At 42.3% G+C, this 25,108-nt stretch overlaps 1 protein-coding gene across 1 annotated transcript in view; it reads left to right on the forward strand.

Annotated features, from left to right (window-relative positions):
- The window catches only part of FLT3 (fms related receptor tyrosine kinase 3), a 71,338-nt gene that overhangs the window by 10,418 nt on the left and 35,812 nt on the right, over positions 1-25,108 (forward strand). The window contains exons 2-5 of the mRNA XM_034758698.1: positions 10,249-10,373; positions 16,957-17,162; positions 18,378-18,493; positions 24,001-24,118. Coding sequence (XP_034614589.1) covers positions 10,249-10,373; positions 16,957-17,162; positions 18,378-18,493; positions 24,001-24,118 — 565 coding nt within the window. The remainder of the gene's footprint in view (positions 1-10,248; positions 10,374-16,956; positions 17,163-18,377; positions 18,494-24,000; positions 24,119-25,108) is intronic.

Here is a 25,108-nt window from a genome sequence, read left to right on the forward strand (position 1 = left end):
GGTCCATATGATGAAGGTGTCATCAATGTAGCACAAGTAGAGGAGGGGCACTAGGGGACAAGAGCTGAGGAAGCGTTGTTCTAAGTCAGCCATAAAAATGTTGGCATACTGTGGGGCCATGCGGGTACCCATAGCAGTGCCACTGACTTGAAAGTATAAGTTGTCCCCAAATCTAAAGTGGTTGTGGGTGAGGACAAAGTCACAAAGCTCAGCCACCAGGCGTGCTGTGGTCTCATCAGGGATACTGTTCCTGACAGCTTGTAGTCCATCCTCATGTGGAATATTGGTGTAAAGTGTTTCTACATCCATGGTGGCCAGGATGGTGTTTTCAGGAAGAACACCAATGCATTGTAGTTTCCTCAGGAAGTCGGTGGTGTCTCGAAGATAGCTGGGAGTCTTGGTAGCGTAGGGTCTGAGGAGACAGTCCAAATAGCCAGATAATCCTGCTGTAAGAGTGCCAATGCCTGAGATGATAGGGCGTCCAGGGTTTCTGGGTTTATGGATCTTGGGTAGCAGATAGAATACCCCTGGTCGGGGTGCTGGGGGGGTGTCCATGTAGATTTGTTCCCGTACTGTAGCTGGGAATTTCTTGAGCAGATGGTGTAGTTTCTTTTAGTAAAGGGTAAAGTAGGGAAGTGAAGTGAAGCAGAGTGAAGTTTGCGTAGCCAAAGAGCTAGGAGATAGACCATACGTTTGCTAGAAGCTGGGCGTTATGTTTCAAGTATAATCTGAGTGTCTGGGGAAAGTCTCACAGAGATAAAATAGCGAGAGGCATCAGGAGCACTGAGAAGACTTGACAATATATTGCCCACTCTAGAATGAATGTTCCAAATAATGTGTGTTATGTGGAGACTGGTGCCAACTGAAAAAAAGCCTAAGCAAATTCAAAGAACTATATTGGTTGAAAGAAAATAAATGAAGTTTCAATACACTGTTTTGAGGAATGAAACTGCCAATCTTTTTGTTTAATTCTGTTTTTGTTCAGAACACAGCAGCCTATTTATTCAGTAGCATAACGATATCACCGCATGCTCTGCTTTTTTCACGGGCTTCCTGTTAAATCCTGATTCAGATTCAAAGTTTCAGTGCTCATCTGCAAAGCTCTCTATGGGATTGTTCCAATTTACCTCAAGAACTACTTCACTCTACGGGCTTGTCTACATTTCAAAAGTTGATCATGTTTGAACAGGATTGCAATCAATTGAGTTAAATGACACGGGGTTGCCAATGACAGACTTGTCAGTGTACACCAGAAAAAATCATGCTCACTGTCATGTCAACTAACCATGATTAATTATCATGATTTAAACCCTGGTGCCAATATAGTGCTGAACATGATTTATCCCGGCCTACAGTGATTGGCAAAGTTGTGGTCAGCAGCATCATACTCATGTCATCTAGCTTGATTATTTACAATATTGTTCAAACACAATATAATTCTGTAATGTAGAAAAAACCCTAATGTGAAGGTATCCTCTGTGACAGCTATATTCCTCTGGAACAATGGAGCTATTTAAATAACATTACAGTGATGGGTGTGGTATAAGAACCAAGACAGATGGGTAGTTAAATGGATCTGAGAAGAAAATACAAAGGAGCCACACACAAGCATGGCCATGCATTGGTGGAGAGAGGGGGTGTTATAGGTATATTGCCACTGGGGGAGCATGTGTGCTGAACTGTTAATGATCTCATGTGCACCGCTCTCTGAAGCTGTGCAGTTACACTGGCTTGAGTTAAAAACAAGGGGTGCAATGGATCCTTCCTCGCCACCCCTCTGGGTGGCTTGCACCTCAAGAGACAGGAGGAGCAGTCCCTGTGCTCAGAAAGCAGAGCCAATAATTGTACCTGGCCATTCTATAGGAGACCATCTCAGTACTGCCAACTCAAAAGATCAAAAAATACGAGCTGGACCACCTCATGAGATTAAAACTCATGAATCAGGTCCCAAAAGATCATGAGATTGGCTGCACAAATTATTTTGGGGAAGTTCTATGGTCTGTGTGATCATCTAGTCTGACCTGTAGTACAACAGTCCCTTCTGCCCATGGAATCTATGAATAATTGGGTCATCAGTATAGCCAACTCTGATAGGATATTTGGTATTTTTCTTAAAGCCCCAACCTGACTCCTGATTTTTGAATGTTTGAGGTTGCCAGTACTGTGTCATTACTGGAAAAGTTTGAAACTTCACACCCATGTATTTTCACTGCAGACCTATTAGTTTTCCCAGTAACTAGATTGTAACTAAACTGCATGAGCCTTTTCCTCCCACGTATACTTCCATTAAGTGTGTTACAGGACCAAAGACTTTTTTTTGGCCATTCCTTGTAACCACCTTCCTCTAACTACTCTGCTTCTGTACTCTTTATGGGTGCAGGTTGTGCTGGAAAGAATCTTTAGTGTAATTCCAGTCTATTGGTAGGCTTATGTAGGTAGCCTTGAAAGAGTGTCTGCATTACTAAGAGGATCCATATTAATCTACATACAGCAAAAAGAAGAACAGGAGTATTTGTGGCACCTTAGAGACTAACAAATTTATTAGAGCATAAGCTTTGTTAATCTCTAAGGTGCCACAAGTACTCCTGTTCTTCTTTTTGCGGATACAGACTAACACGGCTGCTACTCTGAATACAGCAAAACTACATTTTAAAATGTTACTTAGGTTGCAAGGTCAAGCACTGAAAAGTTAGAAAATGCCAGTTCTAGGGATGCCCATGCAGCCTTAATTCCGCCCCCTTGTGCATTCTCCCTGTGCACTGAATGGGGCAAGGGTCCTGTGGAAAAAATAGTATGTGGGCATGACTGCACCATAGTGTATCTGCAACAGAGTTCTTTTCTTTCCCCAGTAAAGTGACTGCTGCTACTTTGGCAGTGATGTGAGCCTGGCACTTCGGAATGTTTGTGTGATCAGTTATTATTTTGGCAAGCTGCCAAATTTTTCCTGAAGGACACAAACAAAAGATGGGAAAGGGCAATTTTTAACAGTTTGTGTCTCAGCAAAAGATAAATAGAATTCCATGGGACAAAGAAAAGACACTTTGTTAACCCGAGGGCATTCCCCCTGCTGACTACCAAACCTGTTGCAAACAATGGCAGTATTAGAGCTTCTCAAAAAAAAAGGTCGCATAAAAACATAAGAAAGGCCATACTGGATCAGACCAATGGCCCATCTAGCTCGTATCCTGTCTTCAGACAGTGGCCAATGTTAGGTGATTCAGAGGGAATGAATAGACCAGGGCAATTATTGATTTTGATCCATCCCCTGTTGTCCACGCCAAGCTTCTGACAGTCCAACGCTAGGGACACCCAAAGCATGAGGTTGCATCCCTGATCATCTTGGCTAATAGCCATTGATGGACCTATCCTCCATGAACTTACCTAGTTCTTTTTTTAAACCAGTTATAGTTTTGGCCTTCACAAGATTCCCTGACAATGAGTTTCTCAGTTTGACTATGTGAAGAAGTACTTCCTTTTGTTTGATTTAAACCCACTTCTTATTAGTTTCATTGGGTGACCCCTGGTTCTTGTGTTATATAAAGGAGTAAATAGCACTTCCCTATTCACTTTCTCCACATCATTCATCATTTTACAGATTCTATCATTTCCCCTTTTTATCTCTTTTCTAAACTGAACAGTCCCAGTCTTTTTAATCCTTCTTTATATGGAAGCTGTTCCATACCCTCAATCATTTTTGTTGTCCTTCTCTGTACCTATTCCAAATCTAAGATACCTTTTTGAGATGTGTTGACCAGAACTGCATGCAATATTCCAGGTGTGGGTGTACTATGGATTTATATAGTGGCATTATGCTATTTACTGTCTTATTAACTATCTATTTCCTAATGGCTCCTAACATTCTGTTAGCTTTTTTGACGGCCGCTGCACATTGAGTGGATGTTTTCAGAGAACTATCCACAATGATTCCAAGATCTTTTTCTTGAGTGGTAATAGCTAATTTAGACTCCAACATTTTGTAGGTATATTGTTGGAGTTATGTTTTCCAATGTGCATTACTTTGCATTTATCAACATTGAATTTCATCTGCCATTTTGTTACCCAGTCACCCAGTTTTGTCAGCTCCCTCTGTAGCTCCTTGCAATCTGTTTTGTACTTAAGTATTCTGAGTAATTTTGTATCCTCTCCAAATTTTGCCACCTCACTATTTACCCCTTTTTCCAGATCATTTATCAATATGTTGAATAGGACTGGTCCCAGTACAGATCCCTGGGGGACACCACTATTTATCTCTCTCCATTCTGAAAACTGACCATTTATTCCTACCCTTTGTTTCCTGTCTTTTAAGCAGTTACTGATCCATAAGAGGACCTTCCCTCTTACCCCAAGACAGCTTACTTTGCTTAAGAGCATTTGGTGAGGGACCCTGTCAAAGGCTTTCTGAAAGTACACTAAATACACTGAATTACCCTTCTCCATATGTTTGTTGACCCCCTCAAAGAATTCTAGTAGCTTGGTGAGGCATGATTTCCCTTACAAAGCCATGTTGACTCTTCCCTAACAAATCGCATTCATCCATGTATCTGATAATTCTGTTCTTTACTATAGTTTTAACCAGTTTGCCTAGTACTGAAGGTAGTTTTACTGGCCTGTAATTGCCAGGGTCACCTCTGGAGCCTTTTTTTAAAAATTAGTATAATGTTAGCTATCCTCCAGTCATCTGGTACAGAAGCTGATTTAAGTGATAGTTTACATACTACAGTTAGTAGTTCTGCAATTTTATATTTGAGTTCTTTCATCTGCTCCTGGTAAGAATCCTTTATAATGGAAAATGTTAGATAATTTAAATATAGGAGTCACCACCACCATCACCTATAATATCATACTGAAAACAGCAAAAACAATTGCTGCTGGCTAGCAACTGATAAAGAAAGTAGAATAGAGAAGTCTTGTGTCCTAACACCTTGAATAATATTTTATGGTCAATGAACCAGAAACAGTGTGCTATTCCTGAAATTCACATTTAGTGAGTACTCATGTAATATTGTTATTCCTAACATTAAACTTAAGGCTGCTTTATCTGTGTATGACATTTCAGTTTTTGTCAGGTGGCCCCGGGATTCGAAGTGCCAGATGGCCGTCTGTGAGATGAGGGCTGTCACATCAAAGGCACTTTATTAATTATTATTATTTTATTGACAAGAATCTATACAAACATTCAGATTTACAAGGCAGTACCATCTTCTGGAAAATGTATGTCAAACCTAACTAGATAAAATTCTTTCCTCCTGCTACCACTGAAAAAAAACAAATCCTATGTTTCAGGGGCATTATTGTATATCTAAGCAAGATCTGATGTCACTTTATAATCCACAATCTCTGTTTTAGTTACATATAAACATAAGGTGCATTCCTCACATTGTGAATAGGAACATTAGTGTAAATGATTAATTCTCTGTAACTTGAAGTCTTTAAACCATGATTTGAGGTCTTCAGTAACTCAGCCAGAGGTTAGGGGTCTATTTCAGGAGTGGGTGGGTGAGGTTCTGTGGCCTGCAATGTGCAGGAAGTCAGACTAAATGATCACAATGTTCCGTTCTGACCTATGAGTCTATGAAGCTATTACCCTTTCATTCTCTAGAAAGCTTGAGTTTCTTGGCTGTTCTTTCTGGATATAACACTGGTGTAGTTTGCAAACTTCAGAATGACTTTGTCTGGGGATATAATAATTTTGTTACTTTAGCTAAACCCACTCCTGGTTTGAAAATAAAATCTGACATATAATTCTAGTGGATCAACAATCTGCTTAATGCTTAACTATCAGAAAAGTAACTTCTCAATTCAATATCTGCTCCAAAAAGCAGGGTCTTTGCCCTGGATATTAGCATTTAAATTTGCTACCTGGTACTTGACTTTTAGCAGCATTTTTCAAGGTATGTACTTTCAGAACCACATTGCAGGATTGCAATTTAAATGTTGGGTGAAATCCTGACCCCATTGAAATCAATGAAAGTTTACCATGGACTTCAATGAGACTAGGATTGCACTTTCTGCATTTATTCTTACACAGTTTTGAAGGGAAATGAATAAATAAATAAATAACACCGGCATAGCTTCTGGGACACTGTTTTATTTCCATTCTGTTCTTTATACCATTACAATTCAGCTTTACCAGGTATGATTGTCCTTACTCAGGATTCTTTACACAAAGTTCCAGATGAGTGTTTTCTCTCTCTACAGTTCCTACTCTGGGATATTGGGAGTGTGAATGACTAGCGGAAAGTGATCCATTATCCGGTATGTAGTTGCCAGATACCACAATGCCAAACTACGAACAGTGTAGGCAGGGCCAGCCCACAACATTTTGGCATCTGAGGCGGGGAGCTCAAATGATGCTCCCATGCCTCCTCGCTTGGGCCAAAATTTTGAAAGGTCTCAATTCTGCCTTCTTCCTGTTCTGCTCCTCTCATGGTACTGCTCTGCTACCTTCCCCAATAAAGGAGAACTAACAACTTAAAATGCCTTGTTCAAAAATTTTAAATAACACTTAACTTTCAAACACCTAAACAGCAAATGTAACTTTTCTTGTCTGTCATTTTTATCTGTTTGAATAATCGAAGTGGTGCTTTCCGTGCCGCCTTGGTTGCAAAGATTTGAACGGCTTCCTGAAGGTCCACAGTCTGGGCCAGCTCATGCTCTACTGAGATGATTGCAAGGCCGACCAGCCTCTCCTGTGTCATTGTGGAGTGTAGATGTGTTTTTATTAACTTCAGCTTGGAGAAACTGCGTTCTCCACTGTCAACGGGTTACAGGAAGTGTTAGAAGTATGCGCAAAGCAACAAACGCATTTGGAAAGAGGGTGGTCATCTTATTTGTGCACATATATTCCAGAACAGCCTTTGGAGTTGATCTTGCTGAAATGTGTCTTGAAAGGGCTTTCAGTTCATCACCTAAATCACTCACATCAATATCGCGCATGTCATCATGTGTCAACACTGTCTCTAGTGCCCTGCATTGCTGGTGTAGGTCTTCTTCAGGTATAGTGAGGAGTTTTGGAATATCATACAACATTCCAAATATACTGCTGTGTTCCTTGAACTGCATGAAACATTCTTCAACTGACTGTATTGCACAATCTAGCACCTGGTTAAAGAATTCAACTTTGAATTGTTGTTTGGGGTCTCTTATGGGATTATCCCGTGCCTTGTAATCAAAATGTCTTCTTCTTCAGTGACTCTTGTATTCTTGAATGGGTGGGAAAATAGCTTCAGTGTGAAGTTCCTCTGCCAACTTCTGTGCACTCTTCAGAACGTTTTGAAATGCCTCATCTGACCAGTGACTGTAGGTATGACTTTGCTTTGTCCAGTTGTTCCATTGCTCCCGATATATCAAGGTCAACATTTATTTCAAACAGTAAGTCATGCCACAACACTAAGCCACACAGAAATTTGAAGTTATGTATGGTTCTGGTGATTCCATTTCCCTCTGCCACTGTTCTCCCACGAACAGTTCCTGTCATAGCATTATCCTCCATAATGGCAACTATGGCATCATCTTTCTTCCCAATTTGGTGTTTGATAGGCTTTATCACCTCCACTCGACTTTCCCATTGTGTGGCACTCAGTGGTTTCAGTGTCAGAGAGGATGTTCCCAGATGTTGCTTCAAAATTTGCCATTGATGAGTTGATGCAGAGAAAAATACATAGATGCTTTGAATTACATTAAAAAATTCAGCAGCCTCACTAGAAGCTGATGCTGCATCACTGACCACCAAGTTCAATGAATGAGAACAGCATGGGACAAAAAAAGCTCGAGGGTTTAACTCTTGGATCCGTGTCTGCACTCCTCTGTTCTTTCCTCTCATGTTGGCACCATTATCATAGCCCTGACCTCTCATGTCAGCTATCTCAATTCCTGTATCTCCCAACTTTTTAAGAAGCACATTTGTCATACCAACTCCTGTAGTATCATCAATGTGAATGGCCATTGTTTGGATTAGAGATCTGGAACAAGAAAGTGATTGGAAGGATGGATGGGTTGAGCATTTGGGGTCAGATTCCCAGATAGTTTAAACTGGTGTAGCTCCCTTGAAGTCAATGAAGCTATGTTGGTTTATGCTGAGGATCCAGCTTTAGGTCTTCAACAGGTCTGTGAGGAGGATCCCTGATATGAAATGAAAAGAAAGAACATGCAAAAAACAAGTACAGAGCAAGGATGATAGAGAGGAATTTTGCAGAAACTGCCAATGAGAGGATCCTGAAATAGCAAGGCACCTGAGGACGTTATACAGGCATCACATTTCCAAGATAGATGAACATAAGTTATCACATGAAGCTACCAGCATGACCAAACAAAATTTATGAGCATGTAAATGAAAATGACAAAATTATAAATTCCCATTAATGTCTTAACTAAACCTGTGGTTCTCAAACAGAGATACGCGTATCCCGGAGAGTACGCAGAGGTCTTCCAGGGGGTACATCAACTCCTCTAGATATTTGCCTAGTTTTACAACAGGCTACATAAAAAGCAATAAAGCAGTCAATACAAACTAAAATTTCCTACAGACAATGACTTGTTTGTACTGTTTTATATACTGAACACTGAAATGTAAGTACAATATTTATATTACAATTGATTTATTTGATAATTGTATGTTAAAACGAGAAAGGAAGCCATTTTTCAGTAATAGTGTGCTGTGACACTTTTGTATTTTTATGTCTGTTTTTGTAAGCAAGTAGTTTTTAAGTGAGGTGAAACTTGGGGTATGCAATCCAAATCAGACTCCTGAAAGGGGTACATAGTCTGGAAAGAGAACCACTGATCTAAACTGTCTTTCACTATCTGCAATTTTGGTGCCTCCATCACCTGCCTTGCTATTCTGTTTCACTGCTCAGTTATTCTTGCTGTGACTGCATTTTCCTAATATCTAGCCTAAATTTTTCCTTCTTTAACTTCAGACTCTTGCTTCAAGTCCAACCACCTTAAGAATCAATTTAAACAATGTGGCAGAGGCTTTTTAAGTGTTTTGAAAGAACAGTTCTATGATGTTATTTTGGGATCCCATGCTTATTTATACAGTGGAGGGCCAGCTTGAAGAGCTTATCAAAATCACACACAGATCACTCCTCTGAGTTAGTTCCTTATTTTTACTTCTCTTTTTCTTTTTTCTGTGCATGCTTAGGTCTTGGGTTACTGTATTACACCTATAGGGCTAGAGTGTGGTTTTTTTTTAAGCCAGGGCCCTGCATGGGGCTAGTGTGGAGCCACGCCACAACACACCGTCAAGAGCATGAAAGAGAGTGTACTTCACAGCAAGCAGAATCTTTCTGGTGCTGCTCCTTGGGCACATGGAGAGTATAATTTGCTCGATCCATTGGGATGTTAACCCTTAGTGCCCTTGCCAGACTCCGCGGGCCACTGTGAAGCTGGGGAGGGGAAATCCAGGGCCTTACCTCCTTCTTGCCATTCCCTGCCTCTTTTCCAGCATCCTGCTCCCTGGGAAAAGCAGAAGCAATGGTCCCTTTGCTCCCCAGAATGCAGGGAGCACAGGGACAGCTACTAGGAGTGTGTGTGTAAGTGGGGGAAGCTTCTTACTCTCCCATCTGCCTTGGCATGGTTGCCCAGAGGGTGCTCACAAACTGGGACATAATGTTGCTTATGATCATTTTATCCTATCTTTAAGATTATAAGTAGAAATGTAAATCAGAAAGAGTAAGGAAATTCCTCACGTTCTATGTAGGGCTAAGTACTGCCCTGGCTAGTGCAGCAGGAATGAGAATTGCCGGGCAGGATTCTATGGGTGAGCTCGGAGTGGGATGAGGACGTGTATGGGGCTGCACTTTGCTGCTGCTCTGATCAGGAGCACCCTAGGTTCCTGGGTGACAGATGAATCATCTTGGTGACAACAGGCAAGTTGAAACATTAGCTGGCAGCTGAGAGATTCTGACCTGATGCTGCTGAGGCATACGCAGCATGACCCTTTAAGAGATTCTGACACATAAGAGAACTAGAAGATGTAGCACATGGTTTGTAATGGGTTTTTTATTTTGCATTTATTTTTGTTCTAAAGCACTCTCCAGGATCCATAGGAGGCAGTCACGCAGTCACCCAGTTTGCAAGTATAAAATCAGATTGTGCAAGTGCACGTATGTACATGGACTTTTGTCTCCTTTTTTGTAAAAATATCTCTCTGTAGGTTTTATTGCATTCTATTTTCATTAAAATCATGATTATCCCCATCCCCACGTAGAAACATGACTGTATTTGTTTTCCATTTTGGTTTTGCAGTTCTTGCTATTACAGCAATGACTTTCACTTCTGCAACAAGCCAACATATATCAGAGATTACATGCATGTTAATCAACCAGCAGAATAAAGATTTAAGAACACTGGAATCATCAGTATTTCTGGAGGTAAGCTAACAGTGAATGAATAGCCAACCACAAAAAATAAAAATAAAAAAAAATAGCCTTATCTGAGATTAGGAAAAATAATAGTAGAGAAGGAAGCTTTGAAATCCATGCTGAGTTTAATATTTTTGAACTAGAAATAAGATAAATATCTAAAACAGAACGTTTGATCAATACTATGAGATTGTCTCACATAATTTGGCCTAAATTATTCACCTCTGAGTATATTTTGAAATGTATAAAGAAAAGGAAGTGTACGATTAGAAAGACAAATAATTTGGACATGGACTACAGCATCAAAGATGGATGTGTGGATCAAAGATCAATTTTCCCTTCCAGTGCTGAATTATTGGAGGGCTTGAAGGTCAACAACAGACCCTGTCCAACTGAAACCTGCTATTTCTTTTAGAGACTTAATTACAGAGACAATCCTATACAATCTTTTAATTCTTGGACAAATAAATGGATAGTTCTGCCACAACCAGAAGTAAACTAAGAAGAAGGTCCATGATTTTCCAGTGCTGGGTACCAAAAACGGAACACTCAAAATTGCAGCAACATGTTCTTCTGAATGCAAGAACATGAAGACTGTCCACCTCCTCTTGTCACAGAAAAATCAGATAGCACACATTTTTATGAAGATTCCCAAGGGTTTCTATGGGATGGTAATCCCATTTCTGTAATTGCATGTTCTCATCTGTATAATGCTGCTTTCTACAATATTCCACCAGTATTCACTTTCTGCTGCTTATGTCACATACTTTTCCATATCAGTCAGCTAATTGTTAATGTGATAATCCCATTTAGTAAATTCAAGTTTTGTAGGGCTGGACTGTGCCATTGTATTTTGCTGAGCAGAATGAGGGGGTTTCTCTAGCTACTCCCCATTGGCAAATGGGCAGGTAAGTGGAAGAGATGGGCAGGCATTTGGATGGAAATTTGGCTTCTCCCCCTGTTCCCCTCCATCCCTCAGTGGGAAGAGTAACTAGCCAGGCAAAATGGAAGGAAATAACATACACCCTTTCATGTGCTGCAGTGAGTTATTTACTTTCACACACCCCCATACCCCACCCCACGCCAAGCAGAAAGATATCTCGGGGCTGCTCTTAGAATGGAGTAGTTACATGCCACCCTTTTACTCAGGCTGAGCCTAAAGGCTCAACTATTCTTCACTGGCTTTCAGAACCAGCATAAAATATTTATTTTTCCATTTGAGGTTCTCCTTTAGCCAGTACTTAATTTGTGCTGGGGCTTGCCAGGGCTAAGCATCAGCACCTCTAGGTTTGGCAGTTCATAGCGCTGGCACCTCTGGGCTTGCTGCATCAGTTATGAATGTAAAAAAATTGCTTGAGCCCTGGCACCTAATAGCTTGAGCCTCAGCACCTCTTTCATTATAAATTAAGCACTGCCTTTACTGATAGACAAAAGTGAGTAAATGCATGATAAGGAAGGTCATGGTGTATATAGTCTGTTCTGTGGTACAGTACAAAGCATGGAACAGAACTCCAGCAATATACAGAATGACACACGGCATGTTGCTAAGAGATTTCCTTACCTTGGGTTTGCACTAGAGGCCTGAAGGAAAAGGATGGTCTTGCAGTTCTTTTATCCATGGAAATACCTAAAGGTAGGTGAAATATGGAGTGATGTGTGATCTTAGGCCTGGACTACACTACAAAGTTAGGTCGAAGTAAGCCCCTTGTGTTGACCTAGTTGTTGTGCATGTGTCTACACTTAAATTTGTCTCCCACCAATGTAAGTGCCACATTACAGGAATGCAGTAACACCACCTTCCCCAGAAGCACTGAGCCATGGTTGATGTACTGAGGATGGCGTAGCACGAATGTAGACACTGTGTTACCTATGTAGAGCCTAACAGTCCCCAGTAGCTTTCCCACACTGCCCGACACTGCTCACTCTGGTCACAATTGTGAAATTTACTGCCCCGGGGTCACAGAGACCATAAGGCCCGCCGCCTTTAAAACCCTGTGAATTTTTGAAATGCTTTCTCCTGATTGTCCAGCACGCCGAGCACACCTAGTAGCTCTCCATTGTTGTGCACGGCTGCCCAGCTGGCCATGCTGGCTACACATGTCAGCCGTGCTCCTGCCTAGAGTAGACAGGAGATATTGGATCTCCTGGGCCTGTGGGGAAAAGAGGCTGTGCATGCACTGCTATAGAAACATGGACATGTATGAGAAGATTGCACAGGGGATGCTGGAGAAGGGGTATGACAGGGATCAGCAGCAGTGCCACTTGAAAGCCAAGGAACTGTGTCAGGCATATCAGAAGTCCAGGGAGACCAACAGTCATTCTGGTGCCGAGTCACAGACCTACCACTTTTACAAAGAGCTGCATGCTATACTTGGCGGAGACCCCACTACTGCCCCACACGCCACCATAAATACCTCCAAGAAGTCCAAGTCACAGGCCCCCGGCATGAACAGTGAAGACAAGGAGGAGGTGGAGGAGGAAGAGGAGGCTGGGGGACGTGCGACTGGGGAGTTCAGCTATGCTGAGAACCAGGACCTGTTTGAGACTCTACTGCAATCCAGTCAGTCCTAGCAGTCGAGCTTGGGCGAGCCTGATGCTGGGGCAGATCCTCGGGTAGGTGTGTACATTTATTTCCCATTACCGTGATGGTACCCACAACTTAACAGGACACAGCTATAGACTTTTCATGAATTTACTTGTACTAGAAGAGGTAGTGGTACAACTGAGAGAGGCAGCGCATGACTCTTGCATTTGGGGAGGCTGGGCACAAGTGCCAGAAGCTCCCTAGAAGTGGGAGGGGCCACCGGCACCTGGATTGTAGCCCCACTCACTGCTCTGCCCCGAGGTCCGGCCCACACTCCACCCCCACTTTGCTTTGAGGCCCTCCTCAGCCTCTTCCCCAGTGCCCCTACCCCCACTCCATCTCTTCCTGCCCCTGTTCCGCCACTTCCCTCAGGGCCTCGCCCCCACTCTGCCTCTTCCCCCGAGTTCCCCTTCCCCCGCCGTTGCTTGCTCCTCTCCGGCCTCTCCCCAAGTCCCCTGCCGCTTGCTCCTTTCTACCCTCTCTTGCCTTAAGAGCAAGTGACAGGGAGAGAGGGGGTGCTTCTTATACTGGCATTTCTCCCAAGCCCCTTATACCCACCACTCAGTGGTAGCATTGTTATCTGCTTTTTATTCCTCTCCAGAGTTAACCAAGGGGGTGGTGTGTGTGCATGCGGAGCGGTTTGTTTAGGTACAGAGAGATGGCCCTTGCATTCTCCTGAGAGATCTCGATGAAACTTTCATGGAGGTATTCTCAGTCCTCTACCAAAGGTTTCTAGGGATGGCAGCCTTATTTCTTCTTCCCCGATAAGACACTTTCCCACACCAGTCAGCGATAACTTCAGCAGGCACTATTGCAATATACAGGCTAGCGGAAAATGGGCAGCAGCTGTGCTCTCTGTGCCTTTGTTACCCTCAGGGGTGAGATATCAGCTAAAATCACCACCGCCTGTGGAAAATGGCGGCAGTATTCAGTGCCAGTGCCCTATACTCATAGTTTCACACAACTAAGCAATTCCCTCTTCATTTCCCTCACTCTTGGTGGACCCTTGTGCTCTGCAAAAGCAATCCCAAGCAGAAGTGTCAATAAGCCTGTCTTGTTTAAAGCTTTAGGGGAGCAAGGGAAGGGAGTTCCGAATCTTAACTTTCACTTTACATTGTGACTGTACTGACAGCGTTACCTCTTTTATCTGCAGCTCCTGTCATTGCCATTGCGGCATTCCCCACACACACCTGCAGAATAATTGAGCTAGATAAGGAGAAAGAAGAGGACATGGGATGACATGTTCAGTGAAATCCTGCAAGCCAGTGCTGCATCAGACTGTGAGCAAAAGGCCTAGAGGGTGAACATGGTAGACAGCCTGAGGAAGGAAAGTGTGGACAGGAGAATGGTCCAGGAGTCCCAGCAGGAAAAGGAGAGGGAGATGCACAAGGATATAATGGGGCTTCTCCAGCAACAAAGGCAGATGCTGCAGACTCTTGTGAACCTAGAAGTTCAAAAATCACAGGCTCAACTCCCTTCGCAGCCCATGAAAAACTCCATTACATCATCTCCTTACAGCCCCCTCAACATTCCATGTGACTTCACAGGCTGCTGCCCTATCCATACCACTCCATCCAGCGGGACATGAGGGACAACCACCGCTTCACATACACTTACCTGTGAAAGCCACAGCTGCTGTATGTGTAGGTAAAATAGACATGAATGTTCATTCCCTTGTTAAGCTCTGTTCCATTATTTTATTAAGTTTTTAATGTATTTGCTTTTACATTGCACAGATTTTTATTTTCCCTGGTTTTGTTACTGAATAAAATACTATTATCTGGAAAATAATTCATCTTTATTAGTGCTCAACATATGCTGCTGAGCACCCAGCAGTTTTGAAAGCACCCACTTCCTTGTTACTGTACAGTGTGACCCGACTCATAGGATCAGTAATAAACACAGTGTACTAATCAGTGTACTGTCAAATTAATAGGTGCATTGTCAGTGTTATATTCACAGATGTACATCAAGCACCACACAATTCCTAACAGGCCCCAAAACATAAGGGCCAGGTAGAGCACAATACACCACAATGTATTATTGTGGCTCACTGTTAAAGTGCTCTTTCAAAGCCGCCCTGATCTATATAGCTCCGTGTTGAGCTCTTCTAATAGCCCTCATGTCTTTCTGTTCAAACTCAGCAGACAGCTGTTCCACCTCTGCCCTCCACTCTGGCGGCAACTTTTCCCCCTTTGCTTCATAAATATTATGCAGGTCACATCAGGCAGCTATAACCATTGAGATGTTTTTTTTCACTGAGATCCAATCTTGTGAGTAAACAACGCTAGTATCCCTTCAGTCTACCAAAAGCTCATTCAATTGTCATTCTGCACCTGCTGAGCTGGTAGTTGAATTGTTCTTTGGTGCTGTCAAGGTGGCCATTGTACATCTTCATGAACCAGGGGAGCGAGGTACAGGCTGGATCCCCCAGGATCACTATTTGCATTTCAATATTGCCAGTGGTAATCTGTTGGTTGGGAAAGAAAGTCCCTGCTTGTAGATTCCTAAATAGTCCTGTGTTCTTAAAGATGCAAGCATCATGCACCTTCTCTGACCAGCCAACACTGATGTCAGTGAAGCATCCCTGGTGATCCACCAGCGCTTACATAACCATAGAAAAGTAGCCCTTTCTGTTGATGTATTCTGTGGCAAGGTGGTCTGGTGCCAAAAATAGGTGTTGAATACATGGGAACCCCATTACTACAAATCCATCCACTATGTTTTGAACATTGCCAAGAATCACAGTCCTGCATAGCAGAAGATTGAATGACTCTCCACACTTGCATGACAATGGCCCCCAGAGTGGATTTTCCAGCTCAAAATGATTTCCCACTGACCAGTAGCAATCTGGCACTCCAAGTTTCCACAGTGTGATCACCACTCGCTTCTCCACGGTCAGTGCAGCTCCCATTCAGGTGCTCCTGCGCTGGAAGGCTGGGGCGAGTTTGGCACACAGATCCAGGAATGTAGCCTTGCACATCCACAAGTTCTGCAGCCGCTGCTCATCATCCGAAACCTGCATCACGATGCGATCCCACCAGTCAGTGCTCATTTCTTGGGCTCAGTAGCCAAGATTCCCCAATCTGCAGCTGCTCCACGAACACCATCATAACCTTGAATTGGCTCTCGCTCTCTGGCCTCCAAGAAATCGTCATGTTCCATGCTGATTCAGTTCTTCTTGCGGCTCTGCAAATACTGAAGGATCATGCATCTTGTGCTTGCAATGCTTATGACAATACTGCAGAGCTGTGCGAGCTCCATGCTTCCATCAGAGGTGAAGGACAGTGTGGAGGGCCACACAGGTTCATTGGACTTTTAAAAAAAGACACAAAAAATATGGGATATAGATGACATTATGGGATGCAGACAGTTGCATGCTGGGAAGTTGACCCTTTGCTCCCAGTCAGCCCTGCACAACTCATTTCTGCCCCACCATGCAGTGCCAAAACATCCCAAAAGAGTGCACTGGATGGTGGCGGTTTGCACACTGGAATACCTGCCCATGGTGCACTGCGCTGTGCATCGACACAAGCACTCCTGGGGAATATGTTCAGCACTAATGCAAGGATCCAAGTGTTTCGCACACACGCATGATAAGCTCTGGCAGCTTTATGCCAATGTGACTTGCGTGAACCAAAGCTTGTAGTGTAGACGTGGCCTTAATCATTAGGCGAAAGTAGCACATTACTGACTGAACTGCTACTAACTATACTGTCAGCCCAGAAAGCAAAACTTATTAGTATAGTGCAAATCTTCCTGCATTTGTTCATTCAGTAGAATTAAACATATTTGATGAGCTAAATTGAAGAGGGAAACAAGAATGAAAGTATAGTATTGAGATTACTTTTGTTTATAATTACTATGCATATATATGTTATCAGTAGGCATAGGCATATTTTTAATAGAGTGAAGTCTTTTAATAGGTGAGCTTCCTTTTTAAATGTTTAAATCTGAAAAATCCAGTTACCACCATTAGACATAGCAATCTGTTTTATTGCAATGCAGATGCCTAGTATTTCGGAAGATCTTGGTTGTGATTTGAGTTCTCAAAGCACAGAGAATGTCTATGAAACAGCAAAAAGTGTGGAAGTTGACGTGCTAGGAGACATTGAATTAAAAGTGATCATGAATATTTCAGAGACCATTTCATGCCTTTGGATCTTCAAAGAGAACCAAGTTGACTGCAAACCCTCACTGGACTTAGAAAACCGGTAGGTAAAGGGCTGTACTGAATCAAAACACCTATATGGGATACTTTCATTAGAGCAGATGGGATATTTTCCATATGAAAAGGCTTATTTATCATTTCTTTTCACATTATTTGTTATATTCCTAAACCTATCTATCTTAATTATTATCACCACTAAACTGCATGTTGATAAATTGCTGTTTATGCACTAAGAAAGCAATGAACGCTGGCTTTATAGTTTACAATATAGTGATTCTTTGCATTTGTATAGCATATTATATCTGAGGATTTCAACAGATTTTACAAACATTCATCAATTCAAGCATCACAGTGCTCAAGTCAAGGAAACCAAGGAAAAAAGGTTAATGCAATGCCTTGCCCAAGGTTACACTGCAGTTCAGCATCAGAGCCTAGAATACCACCCTAATTCTCTTGACTGTGTTCTAGCCACAAGTCCATACTTCCACCCAGAGAGCTGAGAATAGCTGGGGTAGGACCAGAGGCCTAGTGTAGATGATTCCCTTGCAGGGTGAAACCCATGGGATGGCCTCTTGGTGAGGAAATCTCCATGGGAATCCTGTTGCATGGGCCCCGATTCAGGAAAGTACTTGAGCACATACTAGTCTATCCCTATTCAGGACAGTACTTAAGCAAAACTTTGAATCCCACTTGGGATGAGTGCTTAAGTGCTGTCCTGAATAGGGATGATTACATGAAACAGGGCCATTGTCTATGAAAGCACTTTGGAGACTGAATGTACTGCAAGTGTGTTAAGTAGCACTAGCCTAGAATTCTGTTTGCATGGGTTAAGTGTAATGCCAGTGCATTCTTCAGCCCACTACCCTCTATCTCAGGAGTTCTCAACTTTTTACTTTCTGAGCCTGCCCCCTCCCTCCCCCAACATGCTATATAAACTCCACAGCCACCTGTGCCTGCATATAAAAGCCAGGGCCTGCTTTAGGGGGTAGCAAGCAGGGCAACTGCACGGGGCCCCACGCCCCGGGCCCCCCCTCCCCGAAGCTAAGCTGCTCAGGCTTCAGCTTTAGCCCTGGGAGGCAGGGCTTAGGGCAGCGTGGCTTTGGCTTTCTGCTCTGGACCTCGGTGACTCTAATGCCAGCCCTGCTTGGCGGACCCCCTAAAACTTGCTCACGGCCCCCCAGGGGGCCTCAGACCACTGGTTCAGAACTGCTGCTCTATCTGACATGAATGTTCTCTAATGTATTTTCTTTCTTTTCAGATCTGTTGTTTCGCTGGCCTTTTCAAAAATAAAAGAAACTCAAGCTGGAAAATACACCCTTGCAGTTCAAAGTGAAAACAATAACTACACAATAATGTTTACAGTTCTCGTAAGGAGTAAGTATGTGTCAAAGCAAGGGGCTCAGACTATCCATAGCTTGAGAAGGGGGAGGCTGAAGCCTGTACATGACCAAGCCCTCTCTAAGCAGTGAAACTCTGTCAGTTCTATGAGACTTCCATGAGACTTCTCCCTTCCTCAATTGTCTCTCCTCCCTCTCTTTCAGTTCTTGTATTGTGGGCTATTTTCCTTGTCACTTATTTCATGTATGGCTGCCTCATTTCCCTTGGTTCATTGTGAAGGTTAAAATGATTCTGAGTCACTACGTGTTGTTAAAGATGACATGCAAAAGATTGTTTTTAAATGGGGCTTGTGCTCATTTCTCATTCTTTGTAATGTGTTACGCACACACACACGCACACACGGACATATCCACATGCAAAAACACAAAACAAACTATATTAAAAGAACATTATTAAGATTGTAAAATCAAGCACTCAAAAGTTCGGAAATGCCAGTTTGAAAGTTACCTGTATAACCTTAATTTGCCCCTCCTTGTGCAAATGCATTATGGTACAGTTCTTAATTACATGATCCCCTGCCTCATTCAGTGCCCAGGATGGATGGTGCTCACTTAATGAACAGCTATTCAGTATTTGCTATCCTCATTGTAAAAGTGGACCCATGCTTTATTTATACTATTCAAATGCTGCTCTGAATCTAGAATTACTAATTTCCTCATGGGCTTTTCTGTCTTGCTCATCACTATAGTATCTGAGAGAGTAACAAGTGTTAATTTATTTTCACAACACCCCAGTGAGGTGGGGGAGTATTATCCCCATTTCACAGATGGGGAACTGAGGCACAGAAAGATCAAGATCAAAAGCATCCACTAATTATGGGTGCCTAATTTGAGAAACCTACAACCTGATTCTTCAGAGTTCTTAACATTACATAGTGCTTTACGTGTTCAAAACAGAACTCCCACTGATTTCAATTGTAGCTGTGAGTGCTCCATACTTTGCAGGATCTCAAGTTGGGCACCTAGAAACACACAATTAGTGACCACCTGTGAAAAGTTTGGTTTAAGTGACTTGCCCTAGTCTCACCAGGCTCCTTGTCTCAATCTACTCCTTTCCCTACTCCCTGGATGGGCTCTTGACCCACTTTATATTCAGATCAGATTCTTTCCTCTTCTGTGCTTCCTGGGTGCCAGCACCAAGAGAACCAGAGAGACAGGTTCCCTGCTCTCATTTTCAGTACCCTGAGCACCTGGCAGGAGCCATTACAGGGAAAGAGTGGCTTCACCCCTGTAACCCTGGCTTGCAGCATGCTCAGTCACTCTGTGAGAATGGTCCATGTGTACTCACAAGGAGCTGTGAGAGGCTGAAGCGTGCTCAGTGAAGACAGATTCTTCAGAGATTTTAACTATAAACTCTAGTCTCCACTGAGCTCGTGTGAACTGGGATTTTTTATAGGGTTATAACTTGGCCAAATGTGGGTAGATTTTCAGAGGAGTGGCAAAGGGCACATCCCTGGCAAACCTGCCAAATTTCAAGTCTAAGCTCCCAAACATCAGGGCACTAGAGCTTTTTTAAAAAAAAAAAGTCACTTTTTTTTTTAAATGGACAAAACAGTGTATATTTCCCTAGCCTCGTTCTTAGAAATGACTGAACTGTTTGGCCTGGGGCTGAATTCTCCCATTGGCATAAAAAACTCTCCTGTCAACATAGCACTGTGCACACTAGAGCTTATGTCTGTGTAACTTAAGTTGCTCAGAAGGGTGGAATATTCACACCCCTGAGCGATATAGGTTTTGCCAACATAGGCAGTAGTGTAGACAGCCTTATAAGCAACAGGGTCTTATAATAGGTAGTGTCAGGCAACCTTTATAATAGGTGGCACTAACAGCCCTGTCTATAATAAAGAGGATCTAACAGGTTTTGTTGTTGTTTTGTTTTTAAGATTTTTTCTGCTTGTTTTTTGTCATAGAAATAGCAGGAATATCAACTCAATTCTTCCCTAGTTTTGTTGTAGGAATTTTGTTGTAATTTCACTTGTTCTCCAGTCATCACAGTTTTCCACGCTAAACAGAACCTACCTTTCTAATATTAAAATAATGCAGATAAAAAAACATTTTAACAACAATCTTATACAGATTATAAAGACATAAGCAAACAACAACAAAATGCACAAACCCAATTTTTCCCTTTGCAAGTCGCCTTTAAGATACCTAAAGTATGAATCAGGAGCAACTGTCAGTCTTCTCATCAGAAATTTTAACTTCATAATCACAGTTGAATTTAAAACTAACATCAGTGTTTTCAGTTTTAAGTGAAGTCATCATCAGTCTTGGTGCAATAAACTTTCAAGCATAGTCCAAATTGGGAAGCTGGCGGGCTCAGGGGATTGGTAATGGTTTATGGAACTTTACATCTCTAGGTTACAGATTTATGGAGGTGAAGTCATTAATGACTTTTCCACTGTGTATATTAAATGAGTTGGTTAGAAGTAGCACTCCTGAGTAGTGGTCTCAGTAGATCCTTCAAGGGTTTAATGCAAATAGATTCAGAAGCTGATTTTCAGAGGTATGAGAACTCATAACTCCAGTTGCATTGAATGAAAGCTACAGGTGTTCAACACCTCTGAAAATCAGGCCCTAGATTACCCTCTGATTCCTACAGGCAGTTCCTTGAAGTCAGGGAGATGACACATTTACCAGGTCAAGGTTGAAGAGCTTATACAATGAGGACCTTAGACAAACAGTTCTTTATTTTCTTCAAGCATTAAAATCACTTGAAAAAAATATTATAACAAACAAAATGACATAATATATAATGAACTGAGCAAAACAATTTGGCTTAGGGTAGGTCTACACTTACCTCCGGGTCCGGCGGTAAGCAATCGATCTTCTGGGATCGATCCCGGAAGTGCTCACCGTCGACGCCAGTACTCCAGCTCGGCGAGAGGAGTACGCGGCATTGACGGGAGAGCCTGCCTGCCGCGTATGGACCCGCGGTAAGTTCAAACTAAGGTACTTCGAATTCAGCTACGTTATTAACGTAGCTGAATTTGCGTACCTTAGTTCAAAGTGGGGGGTTAGTGTGGACCAGGCCTTAATGTTGTTAACAGCCTAAATATGAGGTATGGCAAACTCAAATATCCAAAGACCAAATTTTGTTCTTGAATGCCTACGCATTTCTCTCATTGAAGTTATTGCTCATGTTGGGAGTACGGGTATCTGAGGGTAGATTTTTTGCCTTCTGGTTTCATCTTGTACTTTGTTTATGCGTAATACAATCAGCCTTCTCAGTCTGACACCTGCTGTCATAACAAGAAATGTTGACTGGCTACTGCTTACATACATGTCTAAATCAGTGTTGGATTCTTACCTCAGGAAGTCTGTCAAGATTATTTAAAGTGACAGACTTGTTTGTTTTATACATCTATAACTCAGACATAAAATATATATATAAAAAAGAACGAGGAGTACTTGTGGCACCTTAAAGATTAACAAATTTATTTGGATATAAGCTTTTGTGGGCTAAAATCCACTTCATCAGATGCATGGAGTGGAAAATACAGTAGGATTTACATATATGTATATGTACACAGAGAACATGAAAAGATGGGGGTTTCCAAAACCAACTCTAATGAGACAAATCAATTAAAGTGGGCTATTATCAGCAGGAGTAAAAAAAACTTTTGTAGTGGTAATCAGGATGGCCCATTTCAAACAGTTGACAAGAAGGCGTGAGTAACAGTAGTGTGGAAAATTAGCATGGGGAAATAGTTTTTAGTTTGTATAATGACCCATCCACTCCCAGTCTTTCTTTAGGCCTAATTTGATAGTGTCCAGTTTGCAAATTAATTCCAGTTCTGCAGTTTCTCGTTGGAGTCTGTTTTTCAAGTTTTTTTTGTTGAAGAATTACCACTTTGAGGTCTGTAATTGAATGGCCAGGGAGGTTGAAGTGTTCTTCGACTGGTAATGTTATAATTCTTGACGTCTGATTTATGTCCATTTATTCTTTTGCGTAGAGGCTGTCCGGTTTGGTCAATGTACATGGCAGAGGGGCATTGCTGGCACATGATGGTATATATCACATTGGTAGATGTGCAGGTGAACAAGCCCCAGAAGGTGTGGCTGATGTGATTATGTCCTATGATGGTGCCCCTTGAATAGATATGTGGACAGAGTTGGCAACGGGGTTTGTTGCAAGGATACGTTCCTGGGTTAGTGTTTCTGTTGTGTGGTGTGTGATTGCTGGTGAGAATTTGCTTCAGGTTGGGGGGCTGTCTGTAAGCGAGGACTGGCCTGTCTCCCAAGGTCTGTGAGAGTGAGGGATCATCCTTCAGGATAGGTTATAGATCCTTGATGATGTGCTGGAGAGGTTTTAGTTGAGGGCTGAAGGTGACGGCTAGTGGCGTTCTATTACTTTCTTTGTTGGGCCTGTCCTATAGTAGGTGACTTCTGGGTACTCTTCTGGCTCTGTCAATCTCTTTCTTCACTTCAGTAGGTGGGTATTGTAGTTTTAAGAATGCTTGATAGAAATCCTGTAGGTGTTTGTCTCTGTCTGAGGGACTGGAGCAAATGCGGTTGTATCTTAGAGCTTGGCTGTAGACAATGGATTGTGTGATGTGGTCTGGATGAAAGCTGGAGGCATGTAGGTTAAGTATAGCAGTCAGTAGGTTTCTGGTATAAGGTGGGGTTTATGTGACCATCTCTTATTAGCACTGTAGTGTCCAGGAAGTAGATCTCTTGTGTGGACTGGTCCAGGCTGAGTTTGATGGTGGGATGGAAATTGTTGAAATCCTGGTGGAATTCCTCAAGGGCTTCTTTTCCATGGGTCCAGATGATGAAGCTGTCATCAATGTAGCGCAAGTAGAGTAGGGGTGTTAGGGGATGAGAGCTGAGGAAGTGTTGTTCTAAGTCAGCCATAAAAATGTTGGCATACTGTGGAGCCATATGGATACCCATAGCAGTGCCGCTGACTTGAAGGTATACATTGTCTCCAAATGTGAAATAGTTGTGGGTGAGGACAAAGTCACAAAGTTCAGCCACCAGGTTAGCTGTGACATTATCGGGGATACTGTTCCTGATGGTTTGTAGTCCATCTTTGTGTGGAATGTTGGTGTAGAGGGCTTCTACATCCATAGTGGCTAGGATGGTGTTTTCTGGAAGATCACCAATGTATTGTAGTTTCCTCAGGAAGTCAGTGGTGTCTCAAAGATAGCTGGGAGTGCTGGTAGCATAGGGCCTGAGGAGAGAGTCAATATAGCCAGGCAATCCTGCTGTCAGGGTGCCAATGCCTGAGATGATGGGGTACCCAGGATTTCCAGGTTTATGGATCTTAGGTAGCAGGTAGAATACCCCTGGTCGGGATTCAAGGGGTGTGTCTGTGTAGATTTGTTCCTGTGCTTTTTCAGGGAGTTTCTTGAGCAGATGGTGTAGTTTCTTTTGGTATCCATCAGTGGGTTCACAAGTGTCCTATACATTAGAAACATGGATAATGATGTTTCCAAAATATTGCAGCATGTCTGAAAATATTTGCATTACTTTTAATAGGTAAACCAAGGAAGCCCTATTTTGTAAAAAGTGAAAACTTGGCCATTATAAACTGCACATCCAAAAGCTACCCTATACCAGATATTGAATGGTTATTTTGCAGAACACCCGATGACAGGTATGGTGCATATAATGCTACCTTTTTTTGTTTACTGAATTTTAAGGTGCAAGTCTTGATGTCTTCCTAAGCCAACAGACTTTATACAGCATGATGTATTTATTTTTGATGTGATTGAACCTGAACAACTGAAGGAGAACTGTGGAGTCAGATTTTCAAAGGAGAATGTAATGAATGCTCCCATAAAATTTAACACACACACAGTGTCCTCAAAAAACTACATGCAAAAATTGAGTGCACGAGTGCAATGAGTGAATTCGCATTTTTGTATTAGCTGTAGTGTATTCTGGGAAAATTGGGCCAATGTATACTTTTGGAAACTTTAGGCACCCTAGTCTGAAAATTTTGGCCCAAGTCCAAGCATTTTTACTTGACATAGCTAATGAGTTAAATATATTTCTAACCCCATAGCCCTCTATTTTCCATTTCCCTAAAACCTAGCTATTTTGAGAATGAGTGGGGATTAAAGGTGGGAAGGGTGTCATCAGAAATTTTCTATCTAAATTTGCCTTTCCTTGTAGCTTTAAGTTTTATGTATGATAAGTGGTACTATTGGCAACATGAATATGTTCCAAGAAACATATCAGGTCATGAGTAAGTAAATTCAACATTCAGTATGTTGTCATACAGAGTGCACGTGTAACAGTGTGGATCTCTGTCCCTCTTGAGTGCCTGGACCACACAGGGATTTATGAGTCTTCAGCAGCCTTCAGACTACCAGGACTGTGTCTTCTAGCTCAAGTAGTAGAGGCTCATAGTCCAACATCCTGGGTTCAGCGCAGTCCCAGAGATGTAGGCTGAAATCCTGGGCTCATTGAGTTTTGCCATTAACTTCAAAGGAGCCAGAATTTCACTCATAAAATTACAAATGTTTACACCTACCAGTATAAGCACGAATAGTGTATTCAGGTAATATCAGCTCATTCTGTTTATAATTTCCCTAGCTCCATTGCCCTTGTGTTTTGTTTTATAATCTCCACATTTTCTAGT

The sequence above is a fragment of the Trachemys scripta genome, chromosome 1 (assembly GCF_013100865.1).
Source record: "Trachemys scripta elegans isolate TJP31775 chromosome 1, CAS_Tse_1.0, whole genome shotgun sequence".
NCBI classification, from domain to species: Eukaryota; Metazoa; Chordata; order Testudines; family Emydidae; genus Trachemys; species Trachemys scripta.